The following is a 25235-nucleotide window of genomic DNA, read 5'->3' on the forward strand; positions in this document are numbered from 1 at the left end:
GATCCTATCAAAGCACTCTAACGATGTGAGCGTAATAGGGGAATGTAAGATTGGGCGCCTATGATGAGTAATTTGGTGCCATCATTCTATAGCGATCTCACTATGGAAAAATAGGCATTCCATAGTCTAAACTTGAGGAGAGATGGGACAGCAGAGGCAGAAGGAACTGATGTCGTGGGTCACCCGATCATCACTAGGTAGGCCATGATGCATGAGTTTCCAAAGAAAGAATGAGACGCGAGTGATAATCATCAGGTGCCAGATGAGATAACCCCAAACTTGCATGGTGAAGCTCTCTCGGAAGTGATCACAAGGGGAACGATAAGAGAAGTTCCCATCAAGCGTGAGTGTCCATCTAGGGCAATCAGAGAAGGGCGCCATCTCAGTTGCCATAGCGGCTGGTAAGGAGCCAAGCAGAAGTCCATGTTGCTGCCATAGGAGTCTCATGTTCCTCGTTAGCAACGAAGCCCTGGTCAACTAGGGTTGATGATGTATAAAGATAAGGCGTTGGGTTAAGAGGATAGGCGCAAGCTAGGTATAGTACCAAGTACTAACTGTGCCACTTAATTCAACAAATTGTTTAGAAGTAAACATGTTTTTTCAAAAGGAGTTTTAAATCAAATTTAGGGCGTTTGTCATGGTTTTACGCTGCTACTGGCTTTTAGAAACAGCAACCAAGAAAAAACTCCACTCACACGACGTTCACCAAGCCATCAGTGTTCCCATCAAAATTCTGAAAATCCTGAAAAACCCACTTGAGTTCCTCAAATTGAGGCGTAAAAATATGTAAAAGACAAAAAGAAACTTTGGAAAGACCCATTTTTTTCTTTATCAAGCCTGCACCAGACTTTCCGAAGCACTGCCCAGAGCCGTTTCCATTGAAAGCTTCTGGCACCAAGCAGCAAACCATGGCACAATACGCGCCGTGGAAGTGGGCGTGCATTTCCATACTGATTGCATTCTCCGAACTCCACGACAACGCCGCCTGCGATCTCTTACTCTCCTCTAATTTTCTCTTGAGATGGCAAGACGGGATTCGAGATGGAGAGTGCTCGATAGCAGACCCATCTCTCTACCATCGACCGGTGATCGGAATACTTAGTCATCCTGGCGATGGTGCTTCGGGCAGGCTTAGCAACGCCACCAACGGCTCGTATATCGCCGCTTCCTACGTCAAATTTGTCAAGGCCGCCGGCGCAAGAGTCGTCCCCTTGATCTTCAACGAACCCAGAAAAATTCTCCAACGAGTACGACACCCAACATCTTCCGCCAGTTCATTAGTGTTGATTTGTCCCCATTTATTGGTCTCCGCAGAAGCTTAAGCTCGTTAATGGCGTGTTGTTTACGGGAGGATGGGCGAAGGAGGGTCTTTATCTTGAGACTGCGAAGGAGATCTTCCAGGTGCGCTGTTTGATCATCGGGTTTATGCTATTTTGGATTTTGGTTGGCTGATTCTTGCGTTTTCAGCATGTACTGGAGAGAAATGATAAAGGGGAGCATTTCCCTTTGTTTGCAGTTTTCCTGGGGTTTGAAATCTTAACCATTATAATAAGCCGGGTAAATTTTCTCTTCTTTTTTTTCATTTATTTGTTCTGGATCAGTTGGTTTTATCGGTAGAAATCTTAAAATTTGGTTAGATTTTTTCCTGTTGTTTTTGGCATGGATACTCAGCTTTAGGGTAATAATGATTTATGTCGTTCCTTTTCTAAGCTTGATCTTGGCGTTTTTGCCTTTCCCTTTTCCTATGAAAATAGGACTGAGTCGAAAAATTTAATAAGGGATTTTTTTGTGGCCGCTGCGAAATTTTGTGAGAACTGATAATGAAGTTGCTTATCTTGGGGGGGGGGAACGTTTGATTCATTCTTATGGTAGTAATAATTTTGGTGATGGCCTTCGTGTATATTTATTTATTTCGCAGTATTCTCTTTTCAAAGGATATGAATGTTCTTGAACAATTCAAGGGGAGAAATCAGGTTACGGCGCTTACATTTGCGGAATATGCGTCATTTGAAGGAACTGTTTTCCAGAGGTTTGAAATTTTCTATTCTGAAGACGTTTAACTTTTTCTTACAAGAATAAAAGTGTTCAAAAGCTACTTTCCAAGTAAATTGATTACTGTTTCAGATTTCCCCGTACTCTGCTGGAAAAGTTGAGAACCGAATGTTTGGTCTTGCAGAATCATAGGGCGAGTCTCTCAATATCATAATCTGTAGAACGAATTCTGGGAAAAAATTACATCTTACATAACAGCTCGAGTGGGGTTTGAATCTAAATATTTTGAATTCTCTTAAATGATCTTCTGACTAAATAATCTCTCATTTTTTGAGAAAAACAGTACGGTATTTCTCCCAAAAAGTTGGTAGAAAATCCCGATTTATCCAAGTTCTTCAAGATCTTGTCCACGAACAAGGACGAAGAAGGCAAGGTAAAACTAAAGGATTTTGAAATGATATTGTTCTTGGTTCTGAGACTCAACATTGGCTGCGGTTGCTCAACTCTCTGCTGCAGATTTATGTGTCCACAGTACAAGGTAACAGATATCCAGTCACCGCTTTTCAATGGCATCCAGAGGTAATTAAGTAAATTATTTTTCTTTTTCCTTGAACAGATACTTTGAATCATGTGCAAGTTTCTTTACTCTTTTGGAAAAAAAAAGGCTGTTCCAATGGCATATCTTTTTTTCTTCTTATTTAAATTAACCAAAAAGTATATTTAAGATAAATTGACCAGGCATGTGGGCATTAATCCACTGATCAATTATTTTCTGGGTTCTTATGCTGCTAAAAAATAGAAGGGTCAAGAACGATTTTGATAGACTCAAACTCAATGAGTCGCCAATATATTGAAATGAACAATGATAGATCGTTGATAGATGTCTTCAATCCAAGTTTGAATATAGAACGATAATAGGAATTCTTCTCCCTCGGTGGCGCTCCTCCTTGGACGACGAGACAGCTCTTCTGGGAGCTCCTTCCCCTCGATCAAGACGGCTCCAGCTCCGACGGCGAGATCTTCCTCCAGGCGGCTCCCCTTGATGGCGAGCTCCTCCCTCCAAGCAATCGACGGATCTCCCGCCCACTCCTTGGCCCTCCCGATTCAAATGAACGGGCACTTCTTTCAATTAGAAAACGTACGTGACCCTGCTTGTGTGGGGTCTTTATTTATAGAGTCGAGGAGTCTTCCCCCTCTTCACTTAATGGTCTCGGTCAAAGGTCTGTTGACCAGATCTTGACTTCTTCCTCCTTTGGTATTTCCGAAAATGGAACTTATCAGATTTTGATCTTGACTTTGCAACGAGCGTGAATGGGTGACATAATAGTAGTACTAACCTTTTCTGTCCTATTTTTTGATTGGTTTGGCTTGTTTTCTTTGCTGACTGAAAAGAACAACAGCTAATCATCCACCATGAACTTAAGGCCATGGCAAGAACAAATGGGTTCCATGGAAGGGTATTTCAGTAATTATTGAATAGGAGCTGTGATGGCACTCTGTTGGATTCAAGTGCTTTGCAATTGTGCTAAAAACTATAGCAAGGGCATCACTTCTCATCTTTAAGCAGGATGTTATTCTAATCAGAATAAATCAGAATAAATCTAGAGGATCTTAGTGGGGCACCTCGGGGCTGAATTAGGGCCCGAGAGTCAGGCTGAGTTGACCCAGCCGACCAGGGGATCTACTAAGCCAACCTGTGGGTTGGGCCCGTCCGTGCTGACCGGTGGATCTCCTAAGCCGACTCTCGGGCTTAAAGATGGCAGATTGAGGGGTAGGCCCGCCGGCCATCCTGGCCCGACCGCACCGTCCGAACCACGGTCCTACACCTGATACTGCTTCCACCATTCCATTTCAGCCCAATTTCCTTGTTCCTACTCTGGGAACTGTCTCAGCTTATGATTGGGCAACTAACATTTTTTGATTTAAATACAAGAGAACTCTGCAAACAAACTGTTTTAAATTATCTACGATTTATGACAATGCTTCTTTTCTGAAGAACATATTTCCTTCTTAGTAGTGGATTTTAAGTCTTAACTATGCAGAAGAACGCTTTCGAGTGGGGTTTATCAGCAATTCCCCACAGCGTAGATGCTATCCAGGTGACTCAACAGACGGCCAATTACTTCATCAGGTCACTAATCTTCTTCTTTGCTCATCCTCTCTCTCTCTCTATCTCTTCTACCTCTCACTTTCTCTCTCTAAAATCATGGCTTCAGCGAGGCCAGGAAATCTTCTGCCAGACCGCCGGCTGAAGGAGTGCTGGCGAATCTGATCTACAACTTCAACCCAACATTCTGCGGGAGAACTGGGAAAATACCCATCATAGTTTATCTATTTTTTTGTGGAAAAAACTTAGAAAGATTAATTTTTTAAGCTTAAATCTCACGTGAGTGGATGTTGATTTTGCACCAGGGGGGGATAGGACGAGGTCTATATCTTCGTTTGATATTCTGTAAATGGGTAGTCAAGTCAGAGTGGGAACCAGTAGTCTGTCTCAATCTCTCTTTCTCTATCATTGTTCTTGGCTTTTTCTCTCTCTAATACCCATCAATCGTTATCTCTCTCTCTCTCTCTAGGGTTCTGCGTAGTCTGTAATCTATGGGTATTCGAATAATTGTGCGCCGCAGAATCAATAAAAAACGTCGCAGGGAGTAGAGAGAGAAAGCCAGAGATGGATAGAGATGGATGTTGATGGATAGAGATGGAGAGAGAAAGTTGGTGATAATGGGTTGAATGAGGATGACGAAGACGCTTGTGGGTTTGCTTCTAGAGGGAGAAAGTTAAGAATGGGTCCAGTCTAAGACCCTAATAGCGATTGAAATTAAAGAAGAACAGAGATGGAGGGGAGAGAGATAGACACGTGGAGATATTGATGAGGAGTTTATTTTATCCTTTTCAGTGGATGAAGATTATCTGCTCTAGTACGCGAGAGAGGGATGAGAGAGGGAGAGAACTAACGGGAGCGAGGGTGAGACGGAGAGGAGAGAGAGAGAGGGAGAGAGATGGAGCAGGAGAGGGGGAGAGAGGTCGAGAGAGAGAGAGAGGGGCGGAAAGAGGGAGGACGAGAAAGAGAGAGGTGATGAGAGTCGGAGAGAACGAGAAAGAAAGGGGCGAGAGGGGGCGAGAGACAGAGAGCGCGAGAGAGGGATGAGAGAGGGAGAGAACTCGCGGGAGCGAGGGTTAGACGGAGAGGAGAGAGAGCGAGGGAGAGAGAAGGAGCAGGAGAGGGGGAGAGAGGTCGAGAGAGAGAGAGAGAGAGGGGCGGAAAGAGAGAGGACGAGAAAGAGAGAGGTGACGAGAGTCGGAGAGAACGAGAAAGAGAGAGGGCGGCGGCGGCGGCCAGAGACGGGCGCCCGCGGTGGCCGCCCGCGACGGGCAGCGACGGCAACGGCCAGCGACGTTCAAACAGCTGACGTGGAGTCCACCTGGCGTGGATGCCATCGTGGAGTCTACCTGGTTACCAGGTGGACTCCACGTCAGCTGTTCGAACATCGCTGGCAAAAAAAAAAAGAAGACGCCAAATGAAAAGTTCGGGCTACTTTTTGAACGAAACATGGAGTTGGGGCCGTTTCGTAGTATTTGCCCTTGATTTTACAACACCAGAGCATCTAGAGAGAGAGAGTGCATGATTTCAGCTATACCCACAGCAAAGAGAAGCGATTAAGAGGCACAGAGAGAGAGAGAGAGGAATGAATGCTTTCGGTTTCAGCGGAGCATGTAGAGAGAGAGAGAAATGCATGATTTCTGCCCTACCAGATTAAGGGCGGATGAAAGAGAGAGAGTGCATGATTTCTGTTCTACCAGAGGAAGGGCGGATGAGAGAGAGAGAACGCATGATTTCTGCTCTACCAGATCAGAGAGAGCAGATGATAGAGATTGATAGATGAGAGAGATAAAGGAGTGCATGATTTCTGCCATCCAATAGCAGATGAGAGACAGAGCGGAGGAATGCATGACTCTATGGAGGGCAACTCTGCTTCCCTATAGCAGAAGAGAGAGAAAGAGAGAGAAAGAGAGAGAAAGAGAGAGAGAGGGAGAGTGAGAGAGAGGAAGAAAGAGAGAGAGGAGAAGAGAGAGAGAGGGAGAAAGAGAGAGTGAGAGAACGGGAGAGAGGGAGAGTGAGAGGAAGAGAGAGAGGGGAAGAGAGAGAGGAATATAGAGAGATAGGAAGAGAGAGAGGAAGATAGAGAGATAGGAAGAAACAGGGAGGAAGACACAGAGAGGAAGATAGAGAGGAGATAGGGAGAGAGAGAGATAGATAGACAGAGAGAGAGGTAGATAGAGAGAGAATAGAGAGAGGTAGACAGTGAGATAGATAGATAGAGAGAGAGAAGAGAGAGAGATAGAGATAGATAGACAGTGAGAGAGATAGAAAGAGAGAGAAGAGATAGAAAGATAGAGATAGATAGACAGAGAAAAAGAGAGAGATAGAGATAGATAGACAGTGAGAGAGATAGAAAGAGAGAGAAGAGATAGAAAGATAGAGATAGATAGACAGAGAAAGAGAGAGAGATAGAGATAGATAGACAGAGAAAGAGAGAGATAGAGATAGATAGAGAGATAGAGATAGATAGACAGAGAAAGAGAGAGAGAGAGATAGATAGAGAGAGAGAGAGAGAGAGAGAGAGAGAGAGAGAGAGAGAGAGAGAGAGAGAGAGAGAGAGAGAGAGAGAGAGAGAGAGAGAGAGAGAGAGAGAGAGAGAGAGAGAGAGAGAGAGAGAGAGAGAGAGAGAGAGAGAGAGAGAGAGAAACTGAGCTTTGCTATACCAGTAGAGACGAAAACGGACGAGAAACAGAGGGAGAGAGAGAGAGAGAGAAACGGAAGATACAAACCGCAGTCGAACATAGTAAACCGCAACAAAAATTATAAAACTTCATGCAGCCCGAAGATCATCCCCGCGGCGCCAAGAGCACGCGACCAACGGCGGCGGATCGAGCTCCAGCCAAACCTGCCGGAAAACCTTCACGATAATCGCATGATACTCCTCCGCGTTCAACGCCAAGTAGCAAGCGAGCAGCCTCTCCAGCTCCTCCGTCCTCCCCATCCTGTTCTTCTCGATCATCTCCATCATCGACTCCTTGAAATCCCTCTGCGGATCCGTCGATCTCTTCACCACCGCGAAGCTCTCCAGACTTCTCTTCGGCGGCGACTCCAATCCGCAGCTCCGGCGGAGCTCCGGCGCAAACCTACTCCGATCGAGGGATCGGACGTCGTCGGCGGTGGCGCAGGAGTGGCGGCGAGGAGCTTCCACTTCTCGATCGAAGATCGCCTGCGATACGAACATGCGATCGGACGAGCAACGGCATAACTCCGGCGGTATCTCCGGGGCAGGATCGGATCTCTTGCTGCTCTTCCCCCGCCGGATTTTCGAAATCCACGAAATCGGCAGCCGCTTGAAGAACGAGGCGATTCCCGAAGCAGCCTCGTCTTGATCTTGCTTCCCAACCGGCTTCGACTTCCGATTCCTCCGCCATTTCATCTTCTTCTTCTTCTTCCTTGTTCTTCCCCGTTGTTCTTCTTCGACGGGCGGTTACAGTCTCATATCGTCTAACGTCAAGAGGAATTATACCTTAGGCCCCTAGAAAAAATCAGTAGTGACAAAATTTACCCTGGAAGAGGGATTTTTGCGGCCCTTGTCGGGCCCGATAAGGCCCATTAAATTCGTCTCCGCCGTCGGATCGGTGGACCGATCCGAAGATTCTTATAAAAGGACAAAGGATGTCGGGAGCTTCACGTGGCCACTATCCTCGTCGTACAAGTCTAATCCGACAGTCCCGGGCCCATCGGTCCCATCGGACTTTGAAAAGAGGAGCCGACGTCTTTGTAAGTCAACCCACGTCATTAATTGACTTTTTCAGTAGTATTTTTTCTACTGCGGCAGTAACAAAAAATAATGACGTTAGTAATTTCTAGGTCAACGTATCCGACGTGGGGCCATCCTGGCCGTCGATCGTAGCGCGAGGATCGAGGTGGTGTTTTTAAAGATTTTTCTGGAAGAAGGCCGAGAGCTTGTTCATCTCTCCGGAAGAGCTTCTTGTTCATCTCTTCGGGTCCGCTGGCGGCGAGCGGCGCCGCCGGTCTACGGCGGCGATCGGGAAGAGGATCGAGTGATTCTCTCTCGCAATGGCGTTCTCGTCGGCGTTCTTCACTCGGTCAGGGAAGAAGAAGCGGCCGACGGCGGTAACGATGTTCAGAGTGGCGGAGCTCACGGATCTAGAGCTTCTGGAAGGCCTCCTCAACGTCGCCGGCGATATCTCGAAGATCGGCAAGAGTTGCGGCCGATTTCAAAGGAAGAACGCCAGATCGCTGGTGAGGAAGACGAGGATCTTGCTCGGCTTGTTCGAGTCCGCGACTCCGGATCGACTGTCGTCTCCCGCGAGGCTCTGCTTCAACGAGATCCGCATCCACCTCGATCGATCGCGGGATCTGCTGGACTACTGCGCGCGGGCGAGTCGGATCTGGCTTCTCCTCAAGAATTCGCTCATCGCCGGCCATTTCCTCGAGTTAGATCAGGAAATCTCCGCTCTGCTAGGCGTGCTCCCGATCGGAGACCTCTCGATCTCCGGCGACGTGCAAGAGCAGATCGAGCTTCTGCAAAGGCAGGCGAGCCGGTCGATCCTTTGCCTCGATCCCGAAGAGGAAACCCTTCGTCTTCAGATCGGCGCCTTCCTCGACGATTTCGAGAACGCGAGGACGCCGGACCTCTCCCGCCTCCGCGATTTCTTCCACCACGGACTGCAGATCAAGGACGGGGAACTGTGCAAGAGGGAGATCGAGGCGATGGAGAGGCAAATCTGCGAGGAGGAAGAAGAACCCGCGGATCTAGGGCTACTCCAGAGCGCCAGCGCGCTGGCACGGTACGCGAGATTCGCACTCTTCCCCGATGACGTGGAACCGTCACCAGCATCTTCGTCATCGTCATCGGGGGTCGTCCCGCCGGAGGACCTGTGCTGCCCGATCTCGCTGGAGCTGATGCGCGACCCGGTGGTGGTCTGCACGGGGCAGACCTACGACCGGACGTCGATCGAGCGGTGGATCGGGGACGGGCACGGGACGTGCCCGAAGTCGAGCCAGCCGCTGCGCCACGTCGGGCTCGTCCCGAACAGGGCGGTCCGGGGCTTGATCGCGGGCTGGTGCGCGGCCAACGGCGCCGCGGCGGATTCGCCGGAGCCGGCGAGTCCGCCGGCGGCGGACATCACCGCGCGGGCGGCCGTGGAGGCGAACCGCGCTACCGCCGGGCTGCTGGTGGAGCGGCTCCGGCGCGGTGGCGCGGCGGCGAAGGCGGCGGCGGCCATGGAGCTGCGGCTGCTGGCGAAGAACGGCAGCGAGAACCGCGCGGCCATCGCCGAGGCCGGCGCGCTCCCCTTACTGCAGCCTCTCCTGTTCTCCTCCGACGGAGCGACGCAGGAGAACGCCGTCACCGCCGTCCTCAACCTGTCCATAAGAGAGGAGAACAAGGTTATGATCATGGCGCAGGCGGGATTGCTGCGGGCCGTCGTGGGGGTGCTCCTGCGCGGGCGGACGGCGGCGGCGCGGGAGAACGCCGCCGCCACGCTCTTCAGCCTGTCCGTGGTGGACGAGCACAAGCCGAGGATCTGCGGGGAGGCGGGCGCGGTGGAGGCGCTGGCGGGGCTGCTGCGCGCGGGCAGCCGGCGGGGGAAGAAGGACGCGGCGGCGGCGCTGTTCAACCTCTCCACGCGGGCGGACTGCTGCGAGGGGATTCTGCGGGCGGGGGCGGCGGCCGCCATGGTGGCCGCGCTGGAGGACGATGCCGTGGCGGAGGAGGCGGCGGGGGCGTTGGCGGTGCTGCTGAGGCAGCCGGCGGCGGCGGAGGCGGTGGCGGGGGACGGCGGGGCGGTGGCGGCGCTGGCGGGGTTGATGGGCCGGGGGAGCGACAGGGCGAGGGAGAATTCCGCCGCGGCGCTGCTGGAGATTTGCCGGGGCGGCGCCGCCGAGAAGGTGGCGCAGGCGCCGGCGATGGCGGCGCTGCTGCAGCGCTTGCACGCCACCGGGACGAAGCGGGCGCGGCGGAAGGCGGCGGCGCTGACCAGGCTCTGCTACCGGCGCCGGCCAGGCCCCAGTCCTGACTCTCTTTCCTTGTCCTCGTCTTCCTCCATCTTCGTCCCCGTTCTCTGACCCCCGCCATGGCTGTAGTTTTGTCTGTACATCAATCCGCTGAAGAGTGCCCGGTCTTGCTCTACCTTGATGAAAATTGCCACCCCTGCTAAACCTCGAAGAGAATTCGAATTGATTAGAGTGAATAACACAGTAATAAGGCAAGAGATTGTTGAGTTGGGGATAGATACAGACAGACAAGAAATATAGTAGAGATAGAAATCTTGATGTGAAGTAGGACGAATTGAGATGGTGTCTTGAATATGTCAAGGATTTCTAAGAAACGGACTAAGGGACTAGACTAGAGATAGGGATAAGGATAGTGGTAGATATGGACCTAGAGAGTTAAACGTAGAGAGACAGATAACATCACTTCAGAGAGAAAGTACCTTTTGCGGGAAGAAAAGTTGATGGGTTGGGAGATGAACTAGATGGTGAGTGTGTGTTCATCTTTCGGTGCTGTCTAGAGAGAGAAAGAAGAGTCGAAAGTAAGGGGAGCGAAAGAGGATGATAAAGAAGATTATGGATTGCCACTCAGAGAAGATACAGCATGTAACATGTACGGCACATCTTTGAAGAGTCAAAACAATGAGGCGCAAAAGGCCAAACCGTCAAAAAACAATGCGCAACTTGAGTTTTTAAATAAAAATTAACTGTTTGACACATAAAAACAAGGCGGGTGGAAAGATCCAGGAGGCCCCTCTTCTTCCTCCTCTCTCTTTCTCTCTCTTAATGATCATTTGCTTAGAGCAGAGGAAAGATAGAAGTTCCAGAATACCGAGCAAGTGGACATAAATGCCACTCGAGCCTGAAGAGGGATCACCCTGAAAATTTTCATGCCAATCTCAATTTTAGTTTCATCACAAATAAGAACGAATGGATGTTTATGCAGTAATTCAGTATAACATTTTTTTTTTGAAGAAAGTAATTCAGTAAAACATAATCTTGGGTGAGCATTCACGGAGAATGTTCAAACGCATGGCATACTGCAAGCTAGTGCAAAATAGTGCGACTAAATTCTTTTGCTGTTAGACTTTTTTCAGCTATTTTACCTATATATATTCTTTTCTATGCTTCCTATCTCAATCACATAATAGGCTGATATAAATACCAGCCCTTTACAAAATACTTACGAAACTTCATTTTTCTATAAAAAGACATGCAGTGGTCAAATAGTAAAAGAGGTCTAACAACAATTCACGAGATTAATATTTCTCCACATGAGATGACTATTTCGTATAAAAGAATCGTGATAGAAATATATCCACAGGAGGTTCAATATGCAGGGCATTAATTCACAGGCTAGAGTGAGTCTCTACGAACAAACGTTACTTCAATTGACCCAAATAAAAAACATTACAAGGGAAAAAGATAAATAAATGACCTTCATTTGAAAAAAATCCAACTACAAGGAATCTGAACGGCGGGAAAGCAAGGATACAGAAAAATACATCACTAACTTATATTAAAGGAGACTGGAAGATCGCCAGTCCCAACTCGTTTCGGAGCTTCCAGGATATGAACCTTGATATAGGTTTGTATCTAGGAGGGGGGATAGAGGAGGAGAAGTAGATGTTCCAGGGGGCCAGAGAGTCAAACTGGGAATGATCGGAGGGGTTGAAAAGAGGAGACAGGGATCAACTGGCGACAAGCCACCTGAAGACACTGCGATGTAGAGACGATCACGAGGGACGGGGATTGCCAAGGGAGAGAAGGGCTTAGACATCAAGAGGAGAGACAAGGACCAGATTACCAGAACGGCCCTAGTTGGATAACATGACAAAACTACACCTTGATAGGATGGATATCATATCACACACTTATCTGCTGATAGAACATCCAAAGGATGGCCCTTGTTATCCCCCCAACTTGGACGACAAATTCTTTGGCAGAGAGGATGACACTTAATCTACGATCCTACAACATGCTGGTAATTCGGTTATTAGGTTAATTTTCCTCTTTTGCTTTAAATAGATGTAAGCCTCCCCCTTGGAGGTTACGAACTAAGTCTCGATGGAATGTTTTTGGGTTTATCCCTCTCCTCCTCTCACCTCGCTGCTATCCCTCCTCTAGCCTCCTGCAGATGATTTTCCCTGTAACGATGACAATGTCTCCTCCCTCTCCCCCGACGATGATCTTACTGCCTGTATCTCCTCAGTTCTCTTTTGATCACCAATGCTTCCCTGCCTCCTCATGATCATCACTGGATCTTCACCTGACTTTCCCACTATCAATCCTACCCCTTCAGATTGATACCCAATATCTATTGTCAACTTCATCAATACTGGGAAATGATTCCTCGATAGAACTCTAGGAGTCAATCGCCATAACTGACGCATAGTCCAGACAGTCACCCTCACCCTTAGAAAAAATGGGAAATTGTCGTCTGGATGATTTGCTAGCGAGTAGGGGTGGCAGAACTGACCTCAACAGGCTTCCACAAGTACTGTTATGGCACAACAGGGCAGTGGACCAGTAGTATTTATACAAAGATGCAGATACATCCTTGTCGATTCCTTCCATGCTCCTTGACTTCCCAATACATAGTGATACTTTTGGGCTCGTCCCATAAACTGCTCAATGAATCACCAACGCACAGCTGATATTTCGCCTTTCCTTGGGGCAGATCCATATTGGCAGTTGCAGTCAAAGCCTAACAATACTTGTGGCCATACCCTGCTGACAATAGGGAAGATTGGAAACGAGCTGGCTTCATTGTCGTTCTGCTTCATGGACAAAAGAACTGGGTTCTGGAGTTGGGAAGATTTCAAATGACAGTTTCAACATCACTTTGGTCTCAAACTGAGAGAAATATACAGCTTCATTTTCAGGATAAACCAAATTGCTTCCATGGATGAACTTATAACCGGGGTTCATGGAGGCTGGATAACTGCCGGACTTAAGGGAAGAGAATGCAACGGATGACTTTTATACACCATTCTGGTCCACAACGCTGGGGAAAATAGAGTGAACAGAAGAGAACTGGAATGAGATATCAGGGCACAATGAGAAGCAAGGGTCCTGATAAGATCCTGGTTGCCAGCAGCCAATGCCACCCCAGCAGACGAAGGCAGCATCCTGGCAGCGGCCACTGACGAATGAGCTCCAACAGCATCGCACCCTCTTTGGGCTGCCCAAGGGCTGGTGAAGGGATGACAAAGCTGCAGCGGTGGCCTTGGTTGGGACAGCTTTACAGATCTTTTTTATACCCTTTTAGCCAACTGATTCTTGACATAACCAGAAAGCCATCACTCTTTTGAACACAATTCTTATGCAATTCATCTGTTCTGATGTGCTACTCCCTATATTCTGATACAATCAATTTTCTTTGGTAGAGGATCTTGAAGACCCAATCACCTATTGTTGGTGATATGAAGAGGCATAAGGGCACATGAAGAGGCACAAGGCTCTCCACATTCCAGACCCTTCATATTCTCTGAACGTGTGTAACATTGGCCCTCTATAAATAGAGGGTAAACCTGTTCTCAAGGGATATAGTGCTTTTTCTATTCTTTTCTCTCTCAGTTCTTTTTCTCTGCTTTTCCTTCTTCACTTATCATTTCTTATCACGTCTCCATTCCTTTCCTTCTTCACTCCTACTGATCATGGTATCAGAGCCACTACTTTCAGAACCTCATGAGGCTTCTGAATCCAATGAAGCAATTGTGCGGAGGCCTCGACAGCAAAGAATGAGGTCCCCTCAACATCAATTGCAGTCGGTACCCATCCATATCTGCCCATCAGTCTAAAATTGACCCGTCACAACTATCATCTTTGGCATCGCCAGGTAATCGCCACCGTGCACGCACAAGGATTGGGGCTGCATCTTACCCATTAACGACCATCAGGAGCACCTGTATTCTCCGATCCAGAAGACCCATGGTGGAAGATACGGCGGTTATGGCCATAATCATGTCACTGATGACAGATGAGGCCCTGCCTATCATTCAGGCCCTTGAAACGGCAAACGCAGCATGGACTACACTCAAGCGTGAGCTAGCCTCCGGTTTAGAATCAAGGGTAATGGAGCTGACCAACAAACTCCACAACATGCGACAAGGTGCGCGCACTATTGACGACTTTGTCCAGGATATTCTGAATATCGCAACGTCCCTATGGTCTGTTGGATGTTCGGTGAATGAACACATGGTACGGACCTTGATCTAGGCTCGTATCGGAGGGACAGTAGAGGGCAAGGTAGGGTAGAAGTTCCCCGGGGTAGAGAGGAGAACGGGAATGGTCGGGGGAAAGCCGAGCTGAGGGGATAGGGATCGGCTGAGGACGAGCCGCATGAAGATGCGGTGAAGTGGAAACGATCACGAGGACGGGGATCGTAGAGGGAGACGGAGCATGGATGTAAGAAGGGACGAGAGGGAAGAGAGGACCAATATTCACTTAAGCCAATAACATTCTGTCTGCCCTCCTCCAAGGACGGATGTGCTATTTAAAGGGAACATTGGGGGAAAGGAAACATAGCGAATGACAATAATGCCCTTCACGCAGACAGGGGATCTTATCAACACATCCTTAAGTTTGTTCCTCTTCGAGGCCTTGGATCAAAATATCAAGCCTTCCGCACTAGTATCAACACCAACAGGTCGCACATATCCTTCGATACGATCATTGCAGTGGTACGATCTGAAGAGAACATACTACTATTTGGAGAAGACGAAGATATTGATGAACCATTCCTTATGGAAAATCAAGCACACAACAGACATGGTCTTTACAACAGAGGTCAAACTGGGAAAAATCGAGGGAAGGGATGACACAATGGGCAACATTGAAGCAGCTCAAGATGTCAGATATGTGGTCATATAGGATATAGAGCAGATGTATGCTTTGACGGATTTGGAATACGCCCAGGACATCTTACAGCAACAGCTGCTACTGCACCACTCGCTGCACTTCCACCGCTATCGAACTACTTTCCTCATCAGAATCAACCTCGGGCTTACATATTACAACAAGGACTTCAATCAAGTTTGACTTCAACAACCTTGCCCATTACCCCTCACTAGTATCCAGATAGTGGTGCCACACATCATGCTGTTATCAGATGCACAACTACTCCAGCCCACAACGTACCAGGGACAAGACCAACTCTATGAGGGCGATGGATCAGGTTTGCACATTTTATCTATTGGCTCGTCGTCTATTTTCACTCAACCAAAATCTTGATCTACGTAATGTCTTTCATGTGCCAAACACAAAAGAAAATTTTACTTTCTGTACGATGACTTACTCAAGACAATAATGTATTTGTTGAATTTCATCCTTAACATTGTCTCATTAAGGATCGCAAGACCGGGCAAACGCTTCTCAAGGGCAACATAATGGAAGGGCTCTATAATTTGCTCCCGTCAACATCTGAAGTGCATCTCAGCTGGAGAATCTTGTCCAACGATTGGCATCACCGTCTCGGACATCCATCTCATCGTATTTTGAACTCTATTTTGTCTCGTATTGGGTTTCCTGTTACAAACTTGCCTCAACAGCAAGTGTGTACATCCTGTTGCATGGCTCTTTTGAACACACTTTTGCAATTCATCAGTTCTGATGTGCTACTCCCTATATTCTGATACAATCCAGTATCTTCTTAAAGGTTGAACAGAACTTCTATTTAGTAATGATATGGTAAGGTTTACCTTTTCTGGCAACTTTATATTAGTGTTACCTCATCAAGGACGATTCCATGCTAGTTCAATTGAGAAATTCATTTTCCTTCTTAAAAGACAATTCTCTGAAGATAAATCATAACTTCATGCGTCTAACAGAGTCAAAGCGACCAATGCTTCCATGATGTGAACTAGGTACAACTAGAGAAGCTCAACATATAAAGGCAAGGAGACGGACAATAACTTGTTGTCCCGATCAGAGAAAATGAGAAGGAGAAGGGAGAGATGATCAATCAAGTGTATAGGTAGGGGTCAACTCAGAGGTAGCTGGCTGAAGATCAGACTCAGGTGAGGTATAGAAGATCTCTGAGGAGAGAGGGGAAGGGTCTGAGAATGAGCAACGACCATGGGGGACAGATGGATGGATCAGCGCTGCTTCCTTTCTCAAATCTTGGCTACCTCCCCAAGGGAAGGGGCCGCAGACGTTTAAAGGGAATACCAAAATGCCCAATTACCAAAACTATCCAAAAGATCAATTACCAAAATTCTCCTAGTGGGATCAAATGATAGAAATAACCCTAACTGGGATGGGGGTTCATCAGAAAGCAGGATCCCCTAGTAACCTATTCTGGGAAACATTCAATAATTATAATAGGGGAGTCATCTAATTAGAATAACCAGCGTAGACTGGGAAGAATAATGGCATGAATGAACTTTAGAAGAACACTAACCAGAAGTTGAGGACGCTGACGGGAACCCAAAACCTGAAACCTGCAGTCAGCACGACGAAGTTTAGAAACATGAGACGAGGCATTAAACTGGAAGCTTGACAGAAGGACAATTTTCACCGTATAATAGAGTTGGAAGGGCATCATTGCGATACTTCTTCGGGAGCTGGGAAATCTGTCCCAGCCACAAATTGTTCCAAGCAAAGATGACAGCAATCACACAAGGACCAAGTACAACCTGGTTCAAAATAACCTGCCACCCGAAGAGTAATAAGTCGACCTCAATTCAAGCTCATCGAATTCTCTGAAACGGTAAAGAATGTCAATCGATTCTCAGACACAGACCGCACCTTCGCGGATAAGTTCGCAATTGTCTGCCCGGGGAATGCGCGATCCAAGAACTGATACCACGCGTACGAGCCGGGCCCATAGAGTAAGAACCCGTACGAGGCCATCCGAATCGCGCGCGTCCAATCATGATTAAACAACACAGCAGAAGCAATTTCCTGCGCCGACGAAGAATCATCAGTCAAATAAACTCGCAATTAAACGACAGACAATTGAAGCAGAATTGAGGGATTCGGAGACAACCTTAGAACTGAGAGAACTCGATTCATCAGATCCAGCGCGAGCGGCCTTCAAGCGGCTGCTAACCTGAGCGATTGTGTCACCAGCAAGCACGAGCGCGGAAGCAGTGGCCGCCTGCTTGAACGGGAATGGCGATCCCCGCTTCCCTCCGCTTCCTTCTGCTCCATCGGAGCCCTTGCAACGACGACGACGGCGAGGCGGACGAGATCGACGCCATTCCGGCAACTTCCAGGGAAAATCCCCCTTCCCTAGACTCAGCATTCTCCCTCTCTTCTCCTCCCAACCACGCAAAATTGAACTCTGGCCAAGTTGGAGAAGGCGCGACCTGTATTTATATCCGGCCAACTATCGTAACAGAATCAGAATTTAAATAAAACCCAAACTTCATCCCACTTAAACCCTCATATCCTCGCACTGTGACTCGTTACGAGTTCACTCAACTGTCAGATCTTTGACCGAAAGGTTGACTTCAGTCAACTAATGGTCCAGTTGAACTGACCGTCAAAGATTGACCGTTGACTTGCAAGACCTTAGGCATCAGGGTTTGACCACAAGGTATCATTAGGGTTTGCTTTTTTAAGAAAACCTAAATCTTAACAGGTATCCCCAGATTGGGAAATTTTACTATTCCTGTAATGAATCCATGATGAATAGGACATATTTACCTACCGAAGTTGATTGTTTTGCACTTTGAATTAATCTTATCACATAAATTTTGACCTTTGATTTTTGAACTTTGAATTCGCCGAATCGAGACGCTGCGGAAGTTTATGTATAGGTTTAGGTTTTTGCGACGAATCCGTACTCAAGGTCATTCTCAAGGTATCATACAGATTGGACGGTCTAAAATGTTCCAATAGTCAAAGGCTTGGCACAGTCAAAAGTCAAAGTCAAGAATCCCATCAGGCCTTTTTGAAGAAAGAGAAAATGTTGGGCTGCTTGGTGTCCTTGGCCCCCTTTGCCTTAGCTGTTTTTCCGCCGCCGGCCTTAGCGGCAGCGGGAGCAGGAGGGGCGTGACGTGGCACTGCCGGAGACGAGATGGCAGCTGACTTCGGCCTGAGGTCAAAATTCAAATAGATAAAATAATAATTCTCCGCTTGGGGACATGATAAACTACTGGGCCAAACTTAATTGGAAGAAAGGAATTAAGGCACAAACCCCTCTTTAGAAGCCGTGTCAGACGTCTTGAGCTCAGCTCTCTGTTCATCAGGTTTCCCCTCCAAAACAACCTCGGTCACTGTATCAACCCAGATGCCCAATCTTTAGAGCACATCAAATTCGTGTCGAAATTACGCGAAAGGAAAGAAGGTTAAAGACTTCCGCGGTGTTTAACATAGGGCCTGAATCTCCTCCGGAACAAAAAAAAGAGGCAAATGAGAAGAAAGAGGCCAAAAGGTAGGTTAAAGTCTCGTGAAGAATGGATTATGCTCTAAATCCCCACTAGATCGATTAGAAGAGAGAAAAAATATGTATTTTGAGAAAATAATATTAATGAAATTAAAGGGTTCTTTCTAAATCAGATCATTTACCTTCTCTCCCGCGTTCATCAATCCTGGTCTTCAAGATCTTGGACATCTTAGGAGACGTAGCCGCACGGTTGGTCACTAGGTCAGTCGTTGACCCATCATCATTTGACCTTACACCCTCTATGACATCATCTTTTTTTCCATTTTGGGCCTCTGATCCCAATCCGGAAACGCTAATGCAACTTTTCTCTTCAAAGATTCTAGCTTTAGTCTGGCAGATTGATGGCTCTGGAAGGGTCAAATCTACGGCTTTGACTTCATCCTCTTCATCAGAGGAATCAAGAACCATTCTCCTCTTTCGGCATGCAGGCCCAGCTGCTTCCCTCTGAGTGCCCACCTGCCACTCGTCATCACTGCTCACAGACTCCAGAGCTTCTTGCGCAGAAATCTGACCGTCTGATGAGGCTAGTAAAGTTAATCAAAAAGTCAGCCATTAGATTTCAGTATTTGACCGAAGTTAGTGACTGAATTGAAATCTAACAAGATTTGAAAAGGGATCGGCAATTGATCGGGTAAACCCATTTACCTAATCAAGTTCCAAGCAATCCAATCACATCTGATCAAGATTTAACATTTCAACTGTTGACGCCAGCGATATGGATCCACGTTGATTGGATTCAGGGTTCAGACTTTAAGGTTTAGCATCAGTCTGATCATGATCAGGGCAGATGGATAGATTGATTCTTTTCTTTCTATCACCAAACCCTAGTCGTAATAAGGATCCCTGATCAATCTGACCACAATCAGGGCAGATTGACTGAATGACGATCAGGACCGATCCATTGATCTAATCTCTTGAAGCAATCCGATCAGATCTGATATGACCCTTTTTACAACACTTCTTTTTAAGGTATCTATGAGCAGAAGAGGAACATACCACATACTCTTGAAATATCACTGGCGACCATAGCCTGAGGCTTTGACTTGGCAGAGGCACGGCCCCACATGTTGGTCAACGAACGGCCAACATCAGCTTGGTTGACTTTCCCGGAAATCGACGGGTCCATCTTTTCCTTTTGCGATTTTGAGTTATCAGGAAGGGGTTGTGGAGCTTTTGGACCAGCGATATTACTGCCATCAACCTTTTTTGACGTTGGCGGTTCTACAGTTATTGACTTCCCATCTATAGTACGCGCCACTAAAGGGTTTGAAATCCCACAAAACCTTAAACAAACCAAAGATGACCAGCTTAAATTTCATGGCATCAAAAAAGTCCATGAAAGCAAATTCAGCAAACCTGTTGTCTCGCAGACAGTTTTCCACAGACATCGGCTGATCATAAAGTTCTTCGGATTGCAGGAATTCAGAGTTCCAAATTGCAGCTGGGTCTTTAGGAATGCTAGCCTGAACGCTGTAAACATGTAATGCAAAGTTCTCTCTAAATTTTTGTTTAGCCCCTGCAGGATGTAAGGCCAACGAGAAAAAATAAATCAGAGAAATAGGTAAAATTATATATATGAAAACGATGTGCCTCAGGAGTGTATGAACAAGGGAAAATAAAAGAAAATAACATTACAGCTAAGTAATCAACATCAATGAATAATTGAGGCTGAATGCCTACTGGATACACCTACCTTCCAGTTCAGAAGCAGAAACAAGTTTGATATTGTAAATTTCCGGATTCTCCTTTAGCCAGCCAGACACTGCGTATATCACTTTAATTTTCTTCCCATGCTGGTCAACAAAATCTTCAAGTAGCCTAAAATGAAAAGAAAAATTAGGATACAAGCTTCATCTTTCCGAAGAAAGGGGTTTAACTTTTGACAGATGAGAAGTCAATAACCTCTTTGCTTCGTTCGATGAGACTGAAAAGTTTCTGCTCAACCACTTATAGGAAACCTGAATAATAGAGATGAATGAGAAGTCAAACTGCCTTGGGAAATACGATAATTAATGCTTTTTGCAGAAATGATGCCCAAAAGAAATCAAGATGATCCGCAAGACAATGAAGGAAGCAATCGCAAGGGAAACAGTAAGAATCAAATACATGTAATCTTTCAATCAAACTTACCGCATTCTGAATGATAAGAAGGAAAATATTTGTGATTACTGCCTAAATATTAGCGGGGTCCTTAGGAATTAGTTTAGATCTAATCGTAAACCCTTGTATGAACGTGTAACGAAGCAAAATCTTGATTTTACAAATAAACTTTCGCCCGTTCAATAGTACAGGCACAATAACTAAATATGCTCATCACCTCTTCATGAAAACCATATACCTACAAATGGGAATTTTATCAACTAAGCCAATGCAAAACCATTTCCGTTCTGAAGCGAGAACATCCCCAGTGAAATGACTTCTAGTTGGATGAAAGCCAGAATAAATCCATAAATTATACTTCACGAATTGAATTAATGCTAAACCATTTTTCAGCGAAATGTTCAGCCATTAAATGACTTAGTCTAGAATGAAAGGCAGAGTGAAACGAGAGACCCCTTATTCATGAATATCAAATAAAACATAATATAATCTATCCTGCGGGTCATCACGGGAGATGATTCTCACCTCGTCGAAGATCATAAAAAACGTAACTTTAGCACAGATCCAACACATGACGAAGGCTATATCTCTGGGAAGATATATTCATATCCGATAAGATATGCTCATACACGATCAATCACTATATTTTATACCGGAATAATGGTACATATAATTTTCACAAATCTAGAACAAGTTCCTCACGGAATCCCTCAAATCGACAGCGAAGCAAAACAGCGTCATACAAGGTTGATAGATCCAGCGAGAAATAATCACGCAGGCATCTACCGCATCGAAGAGAAACTCACCACTTGGAGCTTATCTGACACCAGGCTCTGGATCTGCCCCACAACGTTGAGACCTCCGTCCGCCCCCATCGATCGGCGCAGCTCAGAAGAGATTACCAGCTCGATTCGAGAGATGGCACGTCGTCTATTGCCCCTCAACTCTCTCTCCCGTCAGTCAAATCCAGACCCCTGAGAATCCATCGACTTCCCTCCATCTTCATTTTTTCCCGCCAGAGCTCCCCGTTGAAACAGTTTAAGCTTTGGATACCCTGCAGGAACAACACACATTTGCAGGTACAGGAAAAAAACCGAATAAGGTGAAAATTATAAGGTATACACAGTCCAGGGGTATAATGGAGATTTCACTTGAAGTCCTATCCAGACAGTGAGAGTAATGGATTGGATTTGTTTGGGCCAGATCAGGATCTAACTAACAGCCTAGATCATGACCCTGATCCATCTGATCATGATCGCCGTGTCTGATCATTATCTACTTCGATCCGATTAGATCCAGTCTGATCCGATCATGAGAATAGATCTATATTAGATGGGTCGGATCTAGATTAGAGCATAGCTCATGAGGACACTTCAAATGTTGATGTGATAGTTTCAAGCTGTGCAATGCAAAAAAGATGATGGTGGTGATCTGATCAGATCACTCATGCTTTATCTGATTTGATCATAGTACTCAAGAGTAATCACCAGAGGGGTGATCATTATCTGATAGGGCCACAATCTGATTCAATAAGATCAGATCAACCCCCAACCCGTAGGAGCCAGGATGGAGATTCAAAGTGTGGCAAGCTTCAAGGTATCTTTTGGAAAGTCTTCCTCTTTCAAATATCGTATCCTTATCTAAATAAAACTCTGGTAATGCAATCTTCAAAAATTCCTTAAACCTTCATTAATAGAGGTCTAAACTCTCTTACGCTGTACTTTATCACAACCATCTTATCATCTTTAAGGTTTTTTTCAATATATAGAAGGTTCATGTGTTGTATTTGCATCTAAAATATTAGTAAATACATTTTCCTTCAAATGTAAATGAAAATAATCTTTGTATATTATTTATTCACACATCTTAATTCATTTCTCTTTGTTTTATCAGATGAACCCTTCCATTGGGTTTCCTAGCTCCTTCTCTTGTTCTTTCTGGTTAGCCCGACAGGTATTGGGCCCTCTGACTATCACACATTCTAAGAATCACATGGCTTGATTCTTGTGCTCTGATGGGAACACATCTTATCCTCCAACTTCTGGCTCACACACATCCAAGCTTTCCGTATTTAAACTCACTGGGCTCTGATTCAAATTTGTAAGAGGGGGAAAGCTCTTCACAACTCCTTAAGAAAAATTAGAGGCCCAAAAATGGAATCACATATGTCTAATTCAAATCACACACATATTGAATTTTAACTTGTTAAACAATAATAGATACAATAAAACAATGTGCCTACGTAGTAGCCGTTTTGTAGCAAAACAAAAATTTTATAAAAAAGAAAAACCTCATGCTGTAAAATTTATGATTTAAATTAAATATAATCATCTACTTTTTAGCAATATTAATTCATATAAATAATTTAAATTCTAAATATATAATAAAAATTTCAACATTGATTAATAGTGAAAACCTAATGTTCCAATTAAAATTAATGTTTTTATTGCTATAAGATTATGGAAAAACTATGTACTGACCAGAAATATTATTTAAAATATATATTTCTTTTTGAATTAGAAATGATGCTTTATGTTTGGTGACAGGCCATAATTTCACCTTGCAGATTTCAGATTTTGAATATGATTCAGCTGAGGTTCATAACATATAGTTTATTTTTATTTTCCATATGATGTACATAGGCGAATATAACACATCAGTCTACATGTACAATAAACACAACGGAAATATTTCAAATCTATATGATGAAGATGACCATCAGGCCAAGTTTTTGCCAACTGAGATTTGAATATGGAGTACGCATTAATTCTTTCTTTGGATTCAAGGAGTATACAATATGAATTTCCAGTCACCAAACTTAATGATTTTTAATAAAATATATAACAAAGGGGCTCCACATGCTGGCAAAACAGTTTGAGTCATCTGTTACAACATTAAAGTGCAGTGTGGCTTTTGATAGACATTCATACTTCATTTTATGGCCCGCACTTTAAAACAACTCAACATCTGGTGAAATTGTCATTTATGTTTTCCCTTTGTGTCACATGGTCAAATCTTGAGCTAGGAACAATGCTTGGATTGAATGCGTTCCGGCATCAGTGATTGGACAGGAACACTAAGCAGCCTTCGATTGTGCAGCTGAAGTCTTGGGCAATAGCTTTAGAATGCTTGGACATGTTGAGATTCCAAGACTCCATGTTGTAATGTTGTCAACGTATGCATTCATATAAACACATATGTACCCATGTTTCTCCATTCACCTTATCTCTCCACCACTCGTACACTCGTTTCCTCAGTTCTCTTTTATCGTTTTCTGTACACACAACTCTCTATCCTCGCATCATGTAACTAATTAACTATACGCCGTCGAAAGTCAATAAATATAACCTTGCCTTCTCAGCCATTCCAACTTCTCTCTATCTCTTTTCTCAGAAAAAAACATTATACTCCCCTAATCACCATTTAAAGAAACTTTAACTTCCTAGTTTCTTTTCTGTTCTCTGCACATATGATCATATTTTCTAAGACTCAATGATATGTATAAACATTATTGAGTAGCTGAATCATGGCCACAAATTAGACAGCCTAAAATCATGAGGTAAAAGAATGCCGTATTGCCTCCTAAGCAGCAGGCCCATTTTTTAAGCAACAACCCTGTCAAAACTCAAGAGCCAAACAATCTGAATTATGTCAAGACTTAACTGTTGAGACTATCCAATGACTATTATTCTGACTCAGATGATTACCATACAGGGGCTCTTAGAATATTCTTCAACTATTCCCGCCCCCCCTCTAGTGCCAACAACCATTTCATTTAATCAAGAATAACCGATATGGTTCTATGTTTCAGCATTATTAGGAGTTCACATCAGTCAGGTAGTGCAACTTGATCAGCACGTTCCCAACTATGTTGGCAGAAAATTGCTCAATCACACTCTCTAGTAAATTTGTCATCTGCTTCATGCAGGAACATTCATCACAAACCTATATTGTTTTATTCACAACTCTGTCTCCCTCCCTTCTGCTCCCGTTTGCTTTCCCTCTTCTTCTGTCTCTGTTTGTGTCCCTCCATCCTGTTCTGTCTATCTCTCTCTATGTCTCTGTCCTCATTCTCTGATGGCGCACGCCATCAAGAGTCGTCATCGACATCATCAGCACCGTGCGCATCCTCAACGTTGAAGACCGGGTGAAAGATGCTCATTATCGCCCTTTGATTTCGCCGTTTCTTTCTCGTGTTTTTATGTTTCCCGATTCGTAGTCGTGTTTTTCATCGCACCCGCAACAGTCATCTTTTGTTGTTTTTCCGTCGAGGGGAATGGGTCTTTATCCATTCCCCCTCTTCCCCTTGTTCTTCCCCCTTTTCCTTCTTTATTTCGCCCTTGTTTCCCCCTAGTTCTCCCCTTATTTCCTCTTGTTTGTGTCTTGTGTTTGTAAGGGGAGCCAATTTATAAGGGCTCCCCAATTGGACCAGTTATGGCCCACTTAGGGCCCAACTCTTCTCCCCGTTATAAGGGAAGAGAGGGCGCCCTAGGGTTCTCAGACCCTTGTTTTTTCAGTTAGGCATTTCATCGAACAGAACGTGGGTCTCATTCCTCGTTTGAGAAGAACAGAAAGAAGAGGAAGAAGAAGGAAGAAGAAGAAGGAAGGGAAGAGGGGAAGGGAAGAGAAGGGAAGGGGAAGGATTTCCCCCGCCGCCGCCGTGCACGCCCGCGCGCCGCTGCCGCC

At 45.5% G+C, this 25235-nt stretch overlaps 4 protein-coding genes and 1 pseudogene across 4 annotated transcripts; 2 read left to right on the top strand and 3 right to left on the bottom strand.

The window, feature by feature from the left end:
• Positions 1–824: 824 nt before the first annotated feature.
• LOC144709406 (gamma-glutamyl hydrolase 2-like) lies at positions 825–4400 on the top strand. The gene is made up of 9 exons (XM_078582955.1): positions 825–1247; positions 1315–1401; positions 1468–1557; positions 1935–2029; positions 2125–2185; positions 2336–2425; positions 2509–2571; positions 4035–4123; positions 4209–4400. The coding sequence occupies exons 1-9, from the start codon at positions 909–911 to the stop codon at positions 4363–4365; spliced, it is 1071 nt and encodes a 356-aa protein (XP_078439081.1). The 5' UTR covers positions 825–908; the 3' UTR covers positions 4366–4400.
• Positions 4401–6735: 2335 nt separating this feature from the next.
• LOC144709405 (transcription repressor OFP2-like) lies at positions 6736–7539 on the bottom strand. Its single transcript, XM_078582954.1, has one exon. It carries the CDS (start codon positions 7470–7472, stop codon positions 6867–6869), a length of 606 nt encoding a protein of 201 aa, XP_078439080.1. The 5' UTR covers positions 7473–7539; the 3' UTR covers positions 6736–6866.
• Positions 7540–7996: 457 nt separating this feature from the next.
• Positions 7997–10193, top strand: LOC144709403 (U-box domain-containing protein 17 pseudogene; annotated as a pseudogene).
• Positions 10194–10652: 459 nt separating this feature from the next.
• Positions 10653–17357, bottom strand: LOC144709404 (Peroxisomal membrane 22 kDa (Mpv17/PMP22) family protein). Its single transcript, XM_078582953.1, has 5 exons — positions 17046–17357; positions 16805–16960; positions 16575–16707; positions 16458–16497; positions 10653–10932 (listed from the first exon to the last, which is right to left on the bottom strand). Exons 1-5 carry the CDS (start codon positions 17301–17303, stop codon positions 10845–10847), a joined length of 675 nt encoding a protein of 224 aa, XP_078439079.1. The 5' UTR covers positions 17304–17357; the 3' UTR covers positions 10653–10844.
• A 499-nt stretch (positions 17358–17856) lies between these two features.
• Positions 17857–21621, bottom strand: POLD3 (DNA-directed DNA polymerase). Its single transcript, XM_078583354.1, has 8 exons — positions 21356–21621; positions 20352–20407; positions 20143–20267; positions 19806–19965; positions 19446–19732; positions 18572–18973; positions 18201–18279; positions 17857–18098 (listed from the first exon to the last, which is right to left on the bottom strand). The coding sequence occupies exons 1-8, from the start codon at positions 21422–21424 to the stop codon at positions 17945–17947; spliced, it is 1332 nt and encodes a 443-aa protein (XP_078439480.1). The 5' UTR covers positions 21425–21621; the 3' UTR covers positions 17857–17944.
• Between the last annotated feature and the right edge of the window lie 3614 nt (positions 21622–25235).

The sequence above is a fragment of the Wolffia australiana genome, chromosome 11, assembly GCF_029677425.1.
Source record: "Wolffia australiana isolate 7733 chromosome 11, ASM2967742v1".
Taxonomy (NCBI): Eukaryota; Viridiplantae; Streptophyta; class Magnoliopsida; order Alismatales; family Araceae; genus Wolffia; species Wolffia australiana.